Source organism: Nannospalax galili, unplaced genomic scaffold (genome assembly GCF_000622305.1).
Source record: "Nannospalax galili isolate Female #2095 unplaced genomic scaffold, S.galili_v1.0 scaffold286, whole genome shotgun sequence".
NCBI lineage: Eukaryota > Metazoa > Chordata > Mammalia > Rodentia > Spalacidae > Nannospalax > Nannospalax galili.
The window spans coordinates 11,645,649-11,663,262 of record NW_008359442.1 but is presented as its reverse complement, the minus strand read 5'-3'; the positions used below and the strand labels follow the sequence as shown (position 1 = coordinate 11,663,262).

The window sequence follows — 17,614 nt, the reverse complement described above, 5'->3', positions numbered from 1 at the left end:
CCGGGCCCGCTGCCCCTTCCCCTCCCTCGAGGGGATCCGCTGCATGGGGCCGGGCGGGCGGCCCTGCTGCGCCGAGCGGCGGCGACGACGGCGGACCCCCCAGGCGGGTTGGGGCTGAACCCGGGGCCGGGGCGGGGGCTCCGGGGGTACCATGCCCGGAGGCCGGCCGGCCGCAGCATGGCTCACGGGCCCGGCGCGCTGATGCTCAAGTGCGTGGTGGTCGGCGACGGGGCGGTGGGCAAGACGTGCCTGCTCATGAGCTATGCCAACGACGCCTTCCCAGAGGAGTACGTGCCCACCGTCTTTGACCACTACGCAGGTAAGCTTCGGTCCTGCTGACTAAGGGGCCCGGTCCCGGGCCGGAACTTTGGAGCAACTTTGGCGGAGCCCCCTGGCTGCCTCCCCTGAGCGTGCTCCCCTCCCCACCCCAGCTGCGCCCTCTGCCAGGCTGCCCCACCCCCGAGCCTGTGCCTCTAGCCACCCCTGGCTGCAACTCCCACCCCTCTTCCTACCTCCTCTCCCTACCTCCTCTCCCACCCCTTTCTCCCCACCCCCCGCACTTCCCCGTCCCCTGAGCGCCCTCCTTGACCTTCCCAGGCTCACCTCCCTCTACTGTCCAAAGCCCCTGTGGGGTAAACATTTGGGGACACCAGGGGAGACGTGGCTTGGGAGACTTGGGAAAAGGGGGTGGATAGCCAGGGGCCACGTTACACCCGGATCTCATGCCACTTGGCAGTGGACTGGGCGCAAAGGAAAAGGTTATCTCCCTGGGAGCACCCACATGACTCCCACTGGGCTGGGAAAAGAGGGTCTTGGTGGGGAGCGAAATTGCCTCTGATCGCAGGTCATTGTGAGCTTCTCTCCCCGCCCCCACTTCTGTCCTTGCAGTCAGCGTCACCGTGGGGGGCAAGCAGTACCTCCTGGGACTCTATGACACAGCTGGACAGGTGAGTGTCTTGGCCTCTGCCCGGCTCCCGTTAATTACCCCCACCTTTCCCCAATTCTGTGATTATGAAGGGCCTTTGGAAACTGAGGCGTCTAGGTGGGAGGGCGTGTCTTCCAGGGCTCCCTCTGAATCTGCTTTTTATTTTCTTAAGTCAGCAAATTAGGGAAACCAGAAACAACGAACGAAAGCAGAGCAGCCCACCAGTATGAACCCCTAGGATGGGAAAGTTTTTGCCTGTGCGGGTCTCATGTGTGGCGCCTGGTGTGTGGGTCCCAACTCCTGTTGCAAAGTGGCGGTGGCCAATGGTGAAGCTCTCTTATTTTTAGTTGCAGATGACCAGGTCTCCCCCTCACAGCCTCTCTCTAGTCCCTCATTGGTGAGTGGTCTGCCTGCCCGAGGAGCCTGATTGGTGGGAAATGGCATCATCTAACATGATGGGAAGGCTTTTGGTCCTGGTTATGTTTATTACAACATCATTGCACTCTGGGACTCCAGTCCCTGAAAACGTAATTTGTGGTGTTACCCGAGGACTACAGGGAAAAAGAAAAGAAACAACAACCATCAGCTACTCTCTGGGGCATGGGAGGTGGAGGGTTAAGAGTTCAGCTTGGATCTTGGAGGAAGAGCTTTTTTCCCCTCTGGAGGGCCAGGTGACTTTGTGTTTTCTTTGGAGAGATTGTTGTGCAGAAAGAAAAGCACACCTCTCTGCAGCTTCTGTCTGGCCAGTGTTTGCAAATCAGACTTTGCCAGGCTGTGCTCCTAAAGGATTAAGGCTTCTCTCAGTCTTCTCTCCCTTCCCAGCTCTACTGACTTGCCAGTCCCACTTTCCTCAGGGGCTGAGGTGATTGTGTGTGATGAAGTTTTACAGAATCCAGATTGCTCTATGATTTGATCAGAAATCTCTGGAAGAAATTTCTCTCTTTTGTTCAGACTTGAGTCTCTGAGGACATGTAAACCACTGAAGGGCTTAGAGTGACTTTGGGGGGAAGTCCAGTCATTGAGTTTCTTTATTTGTGAAAAAGACCACTCCCCTGTGCAGATCCTGTATGCCAAACGCTTAGTGCTCAGTAAAGGGAGTCACTTGTCTTGATTATTCTTTGTCACTTGTCTTGATTTGTCTTTCAGAATGATACTCTCTTAGATGATATATTAGATTCCAAAAATACCCTGTTGTTGGGGGCACCTTAATGTGGCCTCAATCTCTGAACTGTTAGAAGAAGGTCTGAGGATGGAGGACTGCTGGCAGTGCAAAGGGCCAGAAGTCACTTTGTTTTATCAGTGGCCCAGGCCAGAGCAGCCAGTTCTGGTTCTCAGCTTTGGGGCCTCTTTTGGTTATTCTTTACCTTCCTCAGATATGAAGGGCAAGAAGTGGAACAATCAAATATCATCGGCTTTTTTAAAAACTTAATTTTTTAAAAATGTGTATGAGTGTTATGTCTGCATGTATGTAAGTGCACCTTTGTCATGCAGTGCCCACGGAGGCCAGAAGAGGGCGTCAGATCTCCTGGAGCTTGAGTTACAGATGGTTTTTAGCCACCTTGTGGGTCTTCTGCAAGAGCAGTCAGTGTTCTTAACTGCTGAGCCATCCCTTCAGCCCCTCAACCAACTTTTAAGTGGTGCCATTCCTAGATAAGAGATTGATATTTTTAGTTAAAAATAGGGAGGTTTTAAAAAACGGTCTCTAATTTTAACTTTTCAGACTATTGTTATCTACTTTACTTGTCACAATGATCATTTTTTAATCATGCACCCTCTTCAACAGAGCACTTCAGAACTATTGTGTTCATACATAGAGGCAGTTAATATTTGCTTTCTACATATCAGAGACCAGGCAACCCCATGCACATCTTATCTATTTATATCTAAGGTCACACAGCTTACAAAGGGTTGCTGCTGAGCTTAAGACCTGGGTCTGAATCTGTGCCGCTCCACTCCAATTTGAGGTATTGGGGTGCTGAGATGCCCCCAAGTTGGTCAGATTGTTTGCTTGCTCATAGTTCCTGGGGTTTCTACAGCCATTATCTTGGTGGTGGTGGTCAGGGCACAGCAGCAGGGGGGGTTGTGTGATCAGGGGTTGTGTGCCATCTCTGCATACCTAGAGAACTTAAATTAAAATATTGAATATTACTGCCTTTACTCAGTAGTGGTATACCTGCCCTGTTGGCCCAGCTGTTAGGCCCCCATAGTATTTCTCCCAGTAGCTAAGACTTGATTTTGGGTTAAAGTTAGTTCTAATTCGTTTCATTAGTCATAAGCAAACTTAGCTGTGATCATACCAAGCTACATACCTCTTGTACACTTAGTACTGTGCTAAGCTTCTGGGTGTGCAAAAGAAAACATTTAAGATAGGGATGACATGGCTGGTGAGAACACTTGTAGTAATGTCTGGATCAAATGCTTGTTCATGTGTTTTATATAGATTTCTGTGTTGGTTATTAAGAACCCATTCCTTTATGAATATGTAGCAGATTCCTTTTATGATAACAGTGGTAAGTATATACATGTACCTACATACACACATAGGTATAAGTAGAGGGATTTCAGCCAAATGGTCAATGGAGGAAAGCCTTTGGGCTTCAGGACCAAAATGTTTGGGGTTCAGATCTCTGCCTTGCTTTAATAGGTATGTGAGTTTATGTTATTTACCTTCTTTTTAATAGTAAAAATGGGGATAATTAGGATCTACACCACAGATTTGCAGGCTATATTAAGGTCATTAACCTTTGGAAAAGTAGCTGACAGGGACACTGTTCTTTGGATAAGGTATGTATGTGAAAGACGTTGTAAGAAATTACTGTATTCTGACATGAGCAGGTTTTTCTCTGGGGGGTGGTATGGGAGGTCGCAGTGCATCATGCCTGGAATTGATAGATTCTTCTAGAAAGGCCAAACCCTAGAGTCACTGGCAGAGGTGTGGAGTCAGAGAAATAGTTTATAGAGTTCTGTGTAGAACTTGAAAAGCAAGGGATGTGCGTGGCTTCAATTGGTTCTTTTTCTCTTTTTTAAAATTATTTTTTATTTTATGTGTGTGAGCATATTGCCTACGTGTGTAAGTGCACCCATGTCATGCAGTGCCCATGGAGGTCAGAAGAGGGCATCAGATCCCCTGGAACTGGAGTTATGGATGATTGTTAGTTGTCATGTGGGTGTTGGGAATTGAACCTGGGTCCTCTGCAGAAGCAGTCAGTGCTTTTAACCGCTGAGCTATCTCTTCATCTGTGTTCTTTTTCTAGAGAAGATAGGATGAGGAGGAAGATCATCGTGCTTTCTCTCCAAAATATTCACTCATGCATGTGGGCACTTGGCATACCTATTTAGATAGCAGCAGCACTGCCTCTCTGAGTTTGGCACTTCTAGTCTACTTGCTTACTCTTGGCCTTCTTGATGACCTCAGTCAAATCCAAAGCGACATGCATCATTTGCCAAGTTTGTATATGAGGAATCTGCCGGTCAAGGGAAGATTGGAGTAGATGACCTTTTGTCTTCCTGAGTAGGCTACTGTCCATTTGACCTTTGCTGCTGTTAACAGAGAAAGAGAGAGAGAGAGAGAGAGAGAGAGAAAGAAAGAAATGAACAAGAGTGTGGGGGACATCAGTCCCCATCGAATGCTTTGCCTAGGGCGTCCTTCAGTGTCTTGATTCACTCATGAGGATTGCTGCTAAAGGGAAGCCCCCCTTTCTTGTCTAAGTCTCTGGGTGGTCCAAGGACAGTGTGACATTTTGGCTGCCAAGCATTTTGGAGTGGAAGTTGACACAGGCGGCTTCCTCTTCTCTGGGGGCCTCTTAGGGAGGTCTGGCTTTCTGCCTAGGTCTCTGGAGGTTCTCCTTTCCTGCCTGGCTTTGGGGACTTCGGTGCAGGTGCTGCACTAGCTCTGTTGCCTGCTCTGGGAGGGAGTTGAGAGCTGGGATTGTCTGACTGCCTGTGTGCTGTTTGGAGTGAAAAGTGTGACTAGCTCTCCCTCTGTCCAGACAAGCCAGCAGGGAGCTGCATAGCAAGCTGTGCTCTAGTGGAGGGGTCCAGGCTGATCTCTTAATCCTTGGCCCTGAAAAGGGAAATACTGAAACCCAGTTTATCCCACGTCCCAGAATGCCTACACTCAGGAAGATATATGTTGGGATGAGTTTGGGATCCCTGGAGTTCTAGATTTAACCACTGTCTCAGTATATACAAGTTCATGTGTATGCTTTAGGCATGCTGTTGCTATGTCTGGTAACTTTAAACATCTAAGTTCCTGGTTGCATACACGAGAGAGTTATAAATATCTTTACTCTGGTATCCCCTGGGGTAGCTTTTCAATGACAAGTGAGATTTGCTTCACACTTGACATAACCCAGCAGCTGTGGTTGCCCAGGGAGCTCTCCGGGTGCCCAGGGAGGCACTTTCTCTAACAAAGGGAATCTCCACCAGAGGCAGGCAGCAGACAGCAGGCCCCGCCTGCATTTCATGGGGCAGCACCCAAGGGCCCAGCATAATGGGAAGGGGGAGAGGAAAGGAGGAGGGTACTGCCAATTCATGAAGCTCCTCCCGTCTTTCAGCAGGACTTGCTCACAACACCCTTCCAGGTAGACTTTTCCCAGAGAGGAATGAAGAGTGAGTGAGCTGGTAGGAAAGAGATGTGAGCCTGAAAAAGGTTTTCTGCTTTAAAGTCAGTCTGTATTCTACAAGTAGGTGTATGAAATAACCATTCACAGCACCAGGCTCTGGGCCCCGCAGCCTCACATTCTATCCCTGAGGGCCCAGGGAATAGAGTGTAAGAGGGGCACCAGGCTTCTTTCAGATGTGAGCTGCAACAGGTGACATGTGGCACTGAGCATCCTGGTTTCCCTTAGTAACCTACCGTAGATTTCTCATCTGTGCATTTTGCTAACCTTTGTAGAAGCTATTTATACCTCCAGGCTGCACTGCATCACACAAGCATGCTCGTTTCCTCTTCCGTGTTGAGAAGGTGCATTGGTTCTGTCCGCTTCCGAGCCATTGCTGTTCAGAATGCCCCATGTTTCCCTGCTTGAAACTTGGAGGTTTGGGATGTGCCAGTTCAGACCATGGGTCAGCAGGCAGGGACCTTCTGGTGGGGGCAGTGCCCCCCGGATCTATTGAGCCTTGGATTGTGCCTCAGTTGTGCCCTAACCTTTCTAGGCCCTTTGAGCCATCTGGCTTCCCCACCTTCATCATGATTTTCCTGAGGTCTAGTGACATTTTCAGTCTTTAAAGCAAATCTTCCTATCCAGTGTGCCAGCCATGCCAAAATACTGCTCTGTCAGCTCTGAGGAGCTGGTGAAGTAGAGAGCCTCAGCGGGGTGGTGGTCGTGGGGTGCTAAGTATGTAATACTGTGTGCCATTGTGCTGTAATAGGCAAAGCTTTATTTTATTTTTTGATGCAGTTCTGGTGATTGAACTCAAGACTTCATGCATGTTAGGCAAGCACTGTACTACTAGGCTATGTGCCAGCTTGGGCCATGATAGGAAAAGGTGTGAAGCATCATTCATTATTTTAAACCTCCAGGTCAGAAGCCTTCTCAAGAATTGGACTTTTGTGGTTATGCTTTCGTTGTAGAATTTGGGGTCTGGGGAGATGAGATCTCATGATAAAACAGCGCTCCATGGGGGTATCAGTTTCTGGCAGGGACATGTACATTGGCAGCAGTGGGTACTACCCAGAGGCCTCAAACACTGTAGTGGAGTTGCAAGGAGGAACAAGAGGTACTTGCAGAAAGACTAAGCAAAAGACTACAAATGAAATTTTTTTTTTAAACTAAAATTTATGACTGTGATAGGCTGAATTTCCTTTTACTCCCCTCGGGGTTTGGTTTGCCCTAATTTGGCCTGCTCTAGTCAGGGAGTGGCTTTCTTTGCTCTCAGCATTTTACTGTTCCTCTTTCGGTGCCTGGCACAGCTGCTGGGAGGCCTGCAGGTGGAAGGGCAGCTTGCTGTCCCAGTCCTCCACTCTTCCCAGTGATCTGTGATCACTGCCTGCTATTGCCTCCAGGGATGGTTCTTGCTGTCTCAGAACTCCAGGAGGACAGGGCACTGTGCCTTTCTCTACCACATCCCAGCGCCTAGCCCAGTGCCTAGTGCTAGGCTTACAACGAATATGTCTTAAAAATAAGTCCATTTTCATTGGGCTGTCCACTTGTCCTAGTAAAGGCTGACCAATGATTAATTAAGAGCACCAGGCACAATGCCTCTCAGAACAGCTTTTGCTGGCACAGTAGATGTCTATAGGGGCAGGTGAGTGGTAGCAGACAAGTGGATGGTGCATCAAGCTACCAGTTTTGTCTCTGCACAAGGTCACCAGGTTTGGTTACCAGGCTCAGGCTTTTGCATCTTTTTTGACATTTCTTCCCCATGGTCTCTGAACAGAGGGTAGCTTGACAGTGGGAAGACGGGTTTTGGATTTTGTAGATGAACACCGAATCTTGTCTGTACCTCTGTATGACTGAGACCATTGGCCAGCCAGCACCTCCCACAAGCCTCCTTCCTTCTGTGTGAAACAGAAGACAGTTTCCACTTTGCAGGGTGGCTGTAAAGATTAGAGTTTACCTATGTGGTTGCTCCACCAGCCTGAGGAGTGCCACACCACCTTGTTCTGGTGGTGTCAATTTGGTGCATGCTCTATGTTCCAGCCTTCTGCTGGAGAAGAAAGTGATGAGACCCCAGAGGGCCCATTATACAACTCGGGGGCAGGAGTTCAGTGACATCAAGTACTGCAAGATCCTACACAGGGAGAGGGGAGCTGCTTGGAGGATACAGGGCTGCAGGGAAAGGAGACAGGAAGATACTGGCTAGTGCAGGCCTTCTTGGGGTATGAAGTCCAGGCCTGGTTCTGCTACTTCCCACCAAGGGGTCTGACCTCCCTCCTGCTAGTGTCCTTATATATACAACAGGATTAAGACAGTGCCTCCTTGTAGGGTTGTTGGGTTAAGTATGAGCTTCCCAGCTCCCAGACAAGGGATTTCCTCACCCCTTGGGGTGACCAGCTAGGGCCTGGGACAGCTTCGTGTTCATTTGTTCCTTCCAATTACTCACCCATGCCCCTTGCCCCACTAAAGATGTGCTGAGCACAGCATCTCCTTTCTCTGTGCCACCAAGTCAGTGTTTGGGAAGTATGGCACTAAATGAGGTCATGTAGGCAGAATGTGTGAGATCTCACATCCTGGCAGGGAGCAGTGTGGGGAGGACAGGCATGGGAGGTGTCCCACTGTGTTTTCATGAGCCCAGGGTCCCTATTATCACTGTCAAATGAGGAGTAGGCTTGATAACTAAATTATGGAGTTCTTCCCTGTGACTGACAACTTAGTAATTAGAGCGATATTAATCTGCTGCTGTGTTGCTTGTTGATTTTAATAGAAAAGTAAGTGGAGGAGGGGGCCTCTATTATTGTTGCTGTTTCTTTTGTAGTGACTGGCCAGAGAAGTGAGCCAGCTGCTTTCCCAGGCCTCCACAGGGTAGTCTTGGGGGCTCAAGAGCAACTCACTCTGCCTCGAATGGTGTTTTCCCAGAGTGCAAAGCAAGTGGCCTCTCTGGGTTCTGTCACCTGCGCTGCCACTCATGGAGGCTGGCAATGTTTGCCTCACTTTGCAGGGTCAAGAGGGTTAAGTGACTTTCTCTAGGCCGTGCAGCTGGTGAAGGTCAAAGCCAAGTTTCCAGGGCAGGTCTCCAGACTCCCAAGACCTGGGCTCTTGTGTTAGCTGACACTAATCAGCTTGCCCAGAGCTAATGCCTACTTGTAGGACATCATTGACTATTTCATACAAAAGTACATTTGCTTTTCTAGACAGAAGAGTTGGAGAATGGTTCTATAGGTGGATACAGAGGGGCTGGTGCTAAAATAGCTCCTGTGAATGCTGTTGTCCCTATGAGCTTGAGACTATTTTATCAAGTTGCCCATAAACCACTGTGTTTCCTTAAAAGGGGCATGCCTGTGGTAGTGCTTGTGCCACACTGTTGATGAGCGAATGGAAGAAGCTTGGTGCCATGTGCCTCATGTTCTATGTTGAACGGTTAGTGGACTTCCATAGACCTGAGGGGTAGTGCCTTTTCCTGCCCCTTTCTGCTTCCTGTGCCCTGTTCTGCCCACTTGCCTTGACCTGAAGCCAGTTTGCTGTTTGGGAACTGCCCCACAGAAGCCACTCTGGTCTCTTTTTTCCCTCTAAGAGTTTTCTTATTTAAGGGCAAGCTGCCTCTTCAAAAATGTGTGTCTGGGGCTTGGGGTGTGTAGCCAGTGGTGAAGAGCTTGCCTAGAACGTGCAAGGTCTGGGTTCAGTCTCCAGTGCTGAAAAGAAATTGTGTGTCTCTTTCATCTAACTGTTCGCTGATTACACCCCTTATCTTCCTCTGCCATCCCCCGCTACCCCTAGTTTGCCTCCCTGGGACATCCACAGTCCCACCATCTTGTCTGTAGGCTCCCAGATCCTCTAGCCTGGGCTGCTTCTGCGGTGTCTTGTCTAGATGGGAACATTCCAGCAAACATTCCCTGAGCACTAGATCTGGCCTAGGACCTGAAAAGGAAGGAGAGTACTCTGAGCCTGTTTCTGGGGGTGGTCTACTCTTCTAGGGGTTGAATTCCTAAATGACAGTTAAGTCAAAGAAGGGCTTCCCCAGTGGAGAAGGCACCAGATTAGATTCCCACCTGTACTGGCTGCTCACCAAGTGAATGGTTCTCAAAATAAATTGCCTGGGAACTTGTTAAGCATCTCAAGTCTTAGGCTTCATCCCTGATCTCCTAAATCAAAAGCTCCCAGAAACCTGTTATTTCAAGCTCACCAAGTGATTCTGATGCAGGCCAAAATGTCACAGCCACTCAGACAATGTTTGTATACTCTTAGCTCTTCTCAGGAAGCCACCTGTCCCTACTCAGTTTACAAACTGTTCCCAGAGTTTAGGGAACATGACTTAACTTGATTTTTAACCTTCTGCCTTACCCAACATCCCCCTGGCCTCCTTCCTCCTTTTTAATATGTGTTGGGACTATCCATATTTGCTGGATGCCTCGACTCCTCCCAGTCTGCCTGTGGATACAGGAGAAGACAGGATGTCACACTCCATGAGTATGTGCATACAGTAGCTCCACAGGTATTCCTTCATGAGGCCTAAATGCCAAGCCATTTTCTCTCCTGCACATTAAGTAGCTAGATAGATCTGCCCTGATCTCCTTAGCCGAGGTTAGCACTCTGGTGGTGTCACACTCTGAGACCAAGCAGGATGGCACCTTGGTTTTGTGCTGCATTAGTTCCAAAGCAGTAGAGGACCGTGGCATGCTTCTGGTATTAACCTCCCCAGGCAGGTCATGAGGAGTGGCTGGAGGCAAAGAAACCCACCTTGGTGGTAGGTCTTCCTTCCTTGGCCAACCCCGTGTTCTGTGAGTTGAGGTCCTTTCTCTGCTCTTCTGCTTCCTTCTTTTCAAATGTTATCTTTTTCTTTTTTTTTTTTTTTTAAGAAAACTTCTTCCATTCTAGAGATACCATCCTTCAAATAGCTAAATGATTGGGATTATGAATGAGTTGGCTCAAAGTAGCCCCTTCTAAGAGCTACCACTGAGAGCATTTACTTCTGACTCTCCAGTTCAATTAAAGTTCCATCTGCTCCAGCTTAATTGCAAAAGACTATCCTCCCTGGCCAGCTGGGTTGGGACTCGCTCTTATTACCCAAAGCTGTTTCTAGTGGCTTCCTTGGTTCTGAAAACCCAGGGATGGTGCTGGATGTAGGGAGACAACAGAGAAGGGGAAGGGATTTCTGCTTCCTCCACCAGGGACTTTGTCCATCTGGTGGAGCTTCAGGTATTCATCCAGGGGTCATTCAGAAAGTAAGGCCATTCTGAGGCTGAGCCACCTAGTAGCCCTCTCCCCTCTTGACACTGATCCCTCTTGAATTTTAACTAAGTAAATAACTGAGTTACAATCTGACATTTGACTTTATTCATATGTAGATCTTTTTTTTTTTTTTAACATGTAAAGATTGTTGAGTCCCTTATGAGGAGACTGTATGTGGCACATAGCACTTGACATGAGTTGGGGGTCCCTACAGGAACTAGGTGAGTGTTGGATCTCAGAGATCCTGTTCATCAGATTATTATGGAAAGAACTGACTTTCTTTCATAAACAACTTTCTCATTTGGAAGAGGCTCTTGCCCTGTCTAGACATTATTGAAGGCATTAAAATCAGCTTATAGGTGGTGGTTTTAATGCATTGCTCATGTAAGCACAATGGGATGCATTGCAGGGCTCATGAGCAGAAAGGCTGCCAGGCGCATTTGGATGAAATACTGGCTGTGGGTATGAACTGTTCTCCAGTGAGTCTAGACCCACAGTCTAGACTTCACCTTGCTTTATATCAGGTGTATCTCCCAAGTGGATTGTGGCCATCTGTGACAAGTGGAGCTAGAGACAGTGGGAGGGTCATATTGCTCAGGTGGGCCTGGACAGGGACACGTGTGTGTTTCTTGTGGCCACATGGGTGACAGAGGTATCAGCAACCACACAAGTGGGCAAGGGACATTTGTGGTAGGTCAAACTGGTGATGTATATGTTTCTTTTCCTTTCATATTTAAAATTGAGATTAATTCATCACACATCTTTATTACCTACAAAAGAAACTCCATACCCTTTGTCAGTCACTTCCTATTTCCCTTTCCTTCTACCCCCTGGCAGTCATTGATCTACTTCTGTTTCATGGATTTGCTATTTGGGGCATTTATGTCTGGATAATGTTTTCAAGATTCATCTGTGTTGATGAAAGTATCAATATCCCATTGCTTTTTAGCTGAATTTTCTCTTTTAGTCTTCCATGACCATTCTCCTCCACACTTTGGGAACCATGTTCAGGGCTAGAGGCAGAAAGAAAAACTCTGTTGTACTGTGTCTCTGAAGGACTGGGACCACTCTCCCCTTCCTTTCCAATGTTCTTGTCCCCTTGTATTCTTGTGCCCTTGTTCGTGGTCTCTCCCACCCTCATCCATACTCTTAATTTCTTTATCCATCAAATGTGTGAGTATGTGAAACACAGATGAGGTAAGGAACATGAATACCTATCTGATGGGGTTTGCCCAGTCTAGGAGTGTTTCATAGAATCCATTTGGCAAGAGATGTATGCAGCTGGCCACAATACAAGTAGAAAATGAAGATGTCCTCCCAGTTAGGCAGAGTCTCTAGAGCTACCTCAACTCAGAAATGGTTTCATTGGAGACAATCATGTATCCTCAGGTCCATGGGTCTGTTTCATGTTATCTAGTAAGAGATAAGAGCCTTAGGTGAAGTTGCCAATGGGCATGTGGCCTTGGCTGGAAAACGGACAAAAAGACATAAACCAATAGGCCACAGAAGAAGAAGCAAGGAGCCAATTAAAACATGTACAAAGATATGCAAATAAAACCTTTTAAAAATCAAATTAGGTAAAATAGGAAAAATTGATACCCAAGAGACAGGAAAGTTAATACTCTGCCTGTCATGTCCAGTAGGGCTGCACACACCCCAGGAGAGCTGTGAATGCAAGCCCAGCACAGAATGATAAAGTTCTTTAACATGTTCTGAGATTTTTGTGTGTGCGAGAGTTTTTGTTTTTTTATTTTGTAATTTGATTGCACATTTCTTGAGTGTAACTTTGTAGATGACTGTGCTGTGCCACTATGTCAAAAGATTAGGCACACCTGTATGTTGGGAGTACAAACTGACCATTTTTACAAATTCGTGCCAAGAAAACAGAGTACAAAGATTTATATAAAACAGTATTCTTCACAGCATAACTTGTAATAGTGGTAAATTATAAACACATCAATGCATCGTTAAAAAGGCAATTATTAAACCACTGGACAACGCATATTAGAATGATAGCAGCCATTAAACACTGTGCTCTCACAAAGTTTTAAAACAGTGTAAAAAACTAATGATGTGTTTAGTGTGAAAAGGCATGAATCAAAACTATATGAGGTAATGATTACAACTTTGAAAAATATGCAGATATATAATATGCAAGGGGAAATTTGAACAGAATAATCAAACTAGTAAACGTGGTTGGCTCTAAGTAGGGCTGTTGGATAATTTTAGAAATTTACTTTATTCTGTTCTTCCCCAATTAAAAAAAAAGTCATCTTATTTTACTAGAGCAATAATGTAAATGGTTTAAGAGTCAGCAGTTCTGAGAGGGCCTATTAGGAAGAAACCAAAGATTGCTGTGCTTCCCCTGTAGTAAAGACATGTCCCACTCCCCTGAGACATCCACTCTCAATTCCCAGCTGCTCATTTTGGTGACAGTCTCTTGACAGCACACTATGAATGAGGAGGCTCTAGCTCTCCCAGGGTACTAGCCACTTTCCATCTACCCGGTATTTGATAGGTTTGGTGTGACCAGTGTGTGAGTTGCGCCAGGCAGGGTGACAGGCCCATTTCCCCCTCCTTTGTCCTCTGTGTACTGAATTGGGGATGATCTTCTGACTTCCTTTGGTTAGTTTCCACTGCATGTCTCAGCATTTCACCTTCAGTTTGTCCTTCCATGTTATCACTTATGTCGACCACCTTTTCTTTTTGGAAACATCTCCAGTCACTCCAGGTGAGCTAGTGCCTCTCACACACTGCGTATCTGGGATTTCCCTTCATCTTCATTAGAGGTTTTCCTGGTCACCATTCCTTAATCAAATCCCTGTGTTTAGGATTTCCTGTCTTCTCTCTTTAGTTCCTCACTCTGATAGAGGATGTATTTATATATGAGTTTCCCGAGTAAAAATTCATATGAGGCAAGTTTTTGGCACCTAATAGGTTTGAAATACGTATTTTTTTAGACTTGATTGACAGTTTGAAAATTGATTGAAATTTTTTTTCCCTCAGAATTTCAAAGGCCTTGTTCTGTTCTCACCTAGTTTCTGTTTCTGCTGTTTGAGAACTTCATGCCAGTTGACATGTCTCCAGGAACTTGGCTTTGGAAACATTTAGGGGCTTTGAAACATTGGGGAGACAGCCTTTTCCCCAGTAACACACCCCATAGTGCACAAGTTCCCTCCTGAAACATCACGGGCATCAGCTGTTGGGTCCAGCTGGCTACCACACCCTTGCATCCTAGAAATATGTGTCTTTCAGTTCTGGGAAACTTTTTGCTTCATTTCTGTGATTTCTTCACTTCCTGTCACCCTAGATTCAGAGGCTGGAGTTCCTGGAATGTCTTCTGGTTTTCTTATATTTTCACACTCTCCGCCTCCATTTTGCTCTATTTTAGGAATATTTCTTCAACTTTATTATTTACTAGAACACCCTTATTTTGTTTAAATGTGATTCTATTTTTAATGTTCAAGGACTTTTCCTGGTCTCTGGATGGTCCTTGGCAGAATATTTTCTGTAATTTCTCTTAGGATATTAATGATAATGCCTTTGAGGTTTTTAAAATTATAGTATATTGATCAATTTTATTATTAGTTATTAGTCTCTTAAGCATTATTTATAAATTAAACTTTATCATAGATATATGTATACAGGAAAATACATAGTATTTGTAGGGTTTGGCACAATCTCAATTTCAGGTGTCTACTGAGAGTCTGGGAATATATATCTTGCAGGTCAGGGAGGACTACTGCATACATTAGGGGATGATTAAACTAGCTAATTAAAGTCTTTTTCTAGCAAGTCCAATGTCTCTGGACATTGAATGCGCTCTCTCTATATATATATATATTTTTTTTTCTTTGAATGAACCTTGCTTTCTTTGTTTTTTTTGTCTATCTTTGTCATTCTTTAGAAGTTTTTATCTCCCTGTGTAGTCTCTTCATTTTTATCCCTGCCTCTCAAAAAGTTAATTTGGCATTTCCTCAGGTGCTTACCCGTACTTACAAGAGTGGCACCCAAGCATGTGGGAGACAGAACATGAGTGGGCTGTTTAACTCAGGTCTTCCTATAGTCAGAGCTTCTCAACAAGTACAGCTCATGTGGCCTGGACTCTGTCTTCTTTGTTGGGAAGGAGGCTGTCTTGAACACTGTAAGATGTGTAGTGCCACCCCTAGTCTCCAACTGTTTCTAAATGTTCCCTCAGAGCAATGCCACCCCATCACCCCTCCCCCCAGTTGAGAACCACTGTTATACTGTGATCTCTAAACCTTTTCCTTTGGGAATTCTATGAGGTCAATAGGTTTAGATTTTTCCTCTTGGGCTGGGATCATATTCTCTAGAAAGAGAATCTGTTCTCTTACCTGAAGGGCTGATACAGGGCTGCAGTATCCTAGGAGGCAGGTGGAAAACGCAGGCTGAGGTGGGGGTACTCAATTTTCAGCATGAACTCTGCCTTTCGCAAGGGTTATGGCTTGTTATGGTAGAAAAGGAAACCATGTCTTCCCCTTTGTGCCATATCTATTCAGAAGAATGTGCTGGTGCAGTTCACACCTTCAGAGCCTTGGGGCATGGTGATGTGCAGCTAGGCCACTCCGTGGCTCCCCATCCATGCTGGCCCAGGGTCTGCTGCCCTGGGTGTGCTAAGCCAGTTCATTTTGTTCCTTTTTCCTTCTAGCTTCTAAAATCGTGTTGCTGTTGTTGTCTCCTTTCCTATTTGTTTTTTTCCATGTGGCTTTATGCCTTTAAAAAATTACTGTACATCTTAGAGGACTTTGGAGAGATCAGAGATAAATGTATGTGTTCAGTCAGCTGGAATCTTAACTGAAGTCTTCCCCATTTTATAATTAGAAACATAAATATGTTACAGCAGTGGCTCCTTTTCAGCTCCTGCCTCAAGATACTAGGAGAAATGAATTTGTAAGAAGCTTGCTTGGCACTCAGACTTTGGTGCAAAAGTCATTGAATGTCTTGAAGGAGATTTTGTGCCCTCTGGGTTCTGGAACCACATGGCCTTTTCCTTCCACATGAGAACCTGGCTTGCTGGTGACCAGAATCTGTGTCTATTAAGTGCAGCATCTTTCTGATGGCAATTGGAATGCTAATGGGTTCCAGTTATGAAATTTCTGTTATACTAGACTGTGTGCAGGGTATATAGACCATGACTTTTCAGCTCCCATGTTTTTCAGGAAGCCTCAAAATTGTTACAGTTTTCTTTGGTTGAAGTGAGTCACCTTGATTACATTTTGGTGCATTTATGTGTCTCAGTCCCCTTCAGCTAACCTTCAGTACATTTGACAAATAAAGACAGATTTCTAGTCATTTATTTGTCAAGGTAGCCATATTGCCCATGGCTAGGTGCCCTCTGGTAGCCTCCCAACATGAACTCTGTGTGCAGTGTTGAGGGTGGCGGGAGGCTGCGAAGAGTACGTCTTGTTTTGGCAACAGGGTAGGCCTTGACAGTTTCCTAGGTGAGAGGATGGCATGAGCATGTGGGTTTGGGGGATGGGGAGGGACACAGATGAAATCAAGTGTTCTAGGGTAAGAGACAAGCACAGGAGGTATACAAGAGCAGTCGGGGTGGGCATGCCATGGGGACAGGCTGTGTCCATTTAGGTCAGAATGGGCAGCATCAAGGATAGTTTTGAAGCTGAGGTTGGCAGAGGAGCTCGATGTCAGTTATGGCATGTCTGTGACATCTGCTCAAGAGTTTGGACTTTCTGAGGGACACAGGCAGGAGCTAGTGATGTCTGAAGATTGGTACTATGAGGGGAGGTGACATAGTCACTTCCAGTGATATTTTTTTCCTCATGTAAGTCCTCAAGAGTGGGTGAATTTCCTGTCCTCTTATTTCCCAGGGTACATAGCACCTTTGTTTTCTGTCATCAATCTGTGCTTGCATTTGAGGTCTTCTTTGGACCCATTTGTTCCCTTTAATCACAACGATGACCATGTCAAGTCAGCAGTAGTATCCATTCCTCCCTCTGCTTTTTGTTTTGTTTTGTAATAATGGATGAGAAAGGCTGGGGAGATGGCTCAGTCAGTAAAGAGCTTGCCACACAAGCACGAGGACCCAAGCCTAGATCCCCAGGACCCATGCAGAAAGCTGGTGTGGTGGCACATGCCTGTGATCCCAGTGCTGGGGAGACAGACAAGAGGATCTCTGGGGCTTGCTAGCCAGCCAGTCTAGCTGTACTGGTGAGTTCCAGGTTCAATGAGAGACCCTGTCTCAAAGACTGAGTTGGAGAGCAATTGAGAAAGATAACTAATATAGACCTCCGATCCCCAGTCACAGTGCATACCTGTACACACATGCATGTACACACATGCACATAATACACACTCACAAAAATGAAGAAACAGGATGAATGACACTGAAAAGACTTGCACAGGTTTGCACATGCAGCTGCTGAGAGGCAACACGGGGCCTCAGACCAAGTCCTGCATTCCATATCCACAGCCTGCTGTTCAGTGACTTCCCCCTGCCACTGAGATCTCACCAGCTTAAGTAATCTAGTGACTCTTTAGTGGGAGATCTCTCCTCTTTGATTTTCTAGGCAGCACATTATAACAGCCTTCATGATGGACTGTGGGCTCCAAAGAGACTCTTGAGGGGACAACACAGGGTGGCATGAAGAGCCAGAACCAACAGGCTTCTGTGCACCTCAGCCCAGCCATAAACTGTAGTCTTAGACTTGGAATCCACTACTAGGAGCCCACTGCTCCAGGGCCAGTTTCACCACTACATAGCCTGGGTTTGGTTGCTGCCCATGAGGGAGGGATGAGAGATGACAGCTCAACACTGCTTTTAAAGCAAGTAAAAGAATTGGGTGAGCGCTTGTCAGCCGTGCCTGAAACCCTAGGTTCT

The 17,614-nt window shown here is 46.4% G+C and overlaps 1 protein-coding gene across 5 annotated transcripts in view; it reads left to right on the top strand.

Moving 5' to 3' along the window:
• Nucleotides 1–6: 6 nt before the first annotated feature.
• Nucleotides 7–17,614, top strand: part of Rhoq (ras homolog family member Q) — a 38,804-nt gene continuing 21,196 nt past the window's right edge. For 2 of the 5 annotated variants that reach the window (XM_008823062.3, XM_017795586.2), the window contains exons 1-2: nt 7–319; nt 889–947. In XM_008823062.3, coding sequence (XP_008821284.1) covers nt 178–319; nt 889–947 — 201 coding nt within the window. In that variant the 5' untranslated portion in view covers nt 7–177. The remainder of the gene's footprint in view (nt 320–888; nt 948–17,614) is intronic. The other 3 variants (XM_017795588.2, XM_017795587.2, XM_029558622.1) reach the window with 2 other exon arrangements.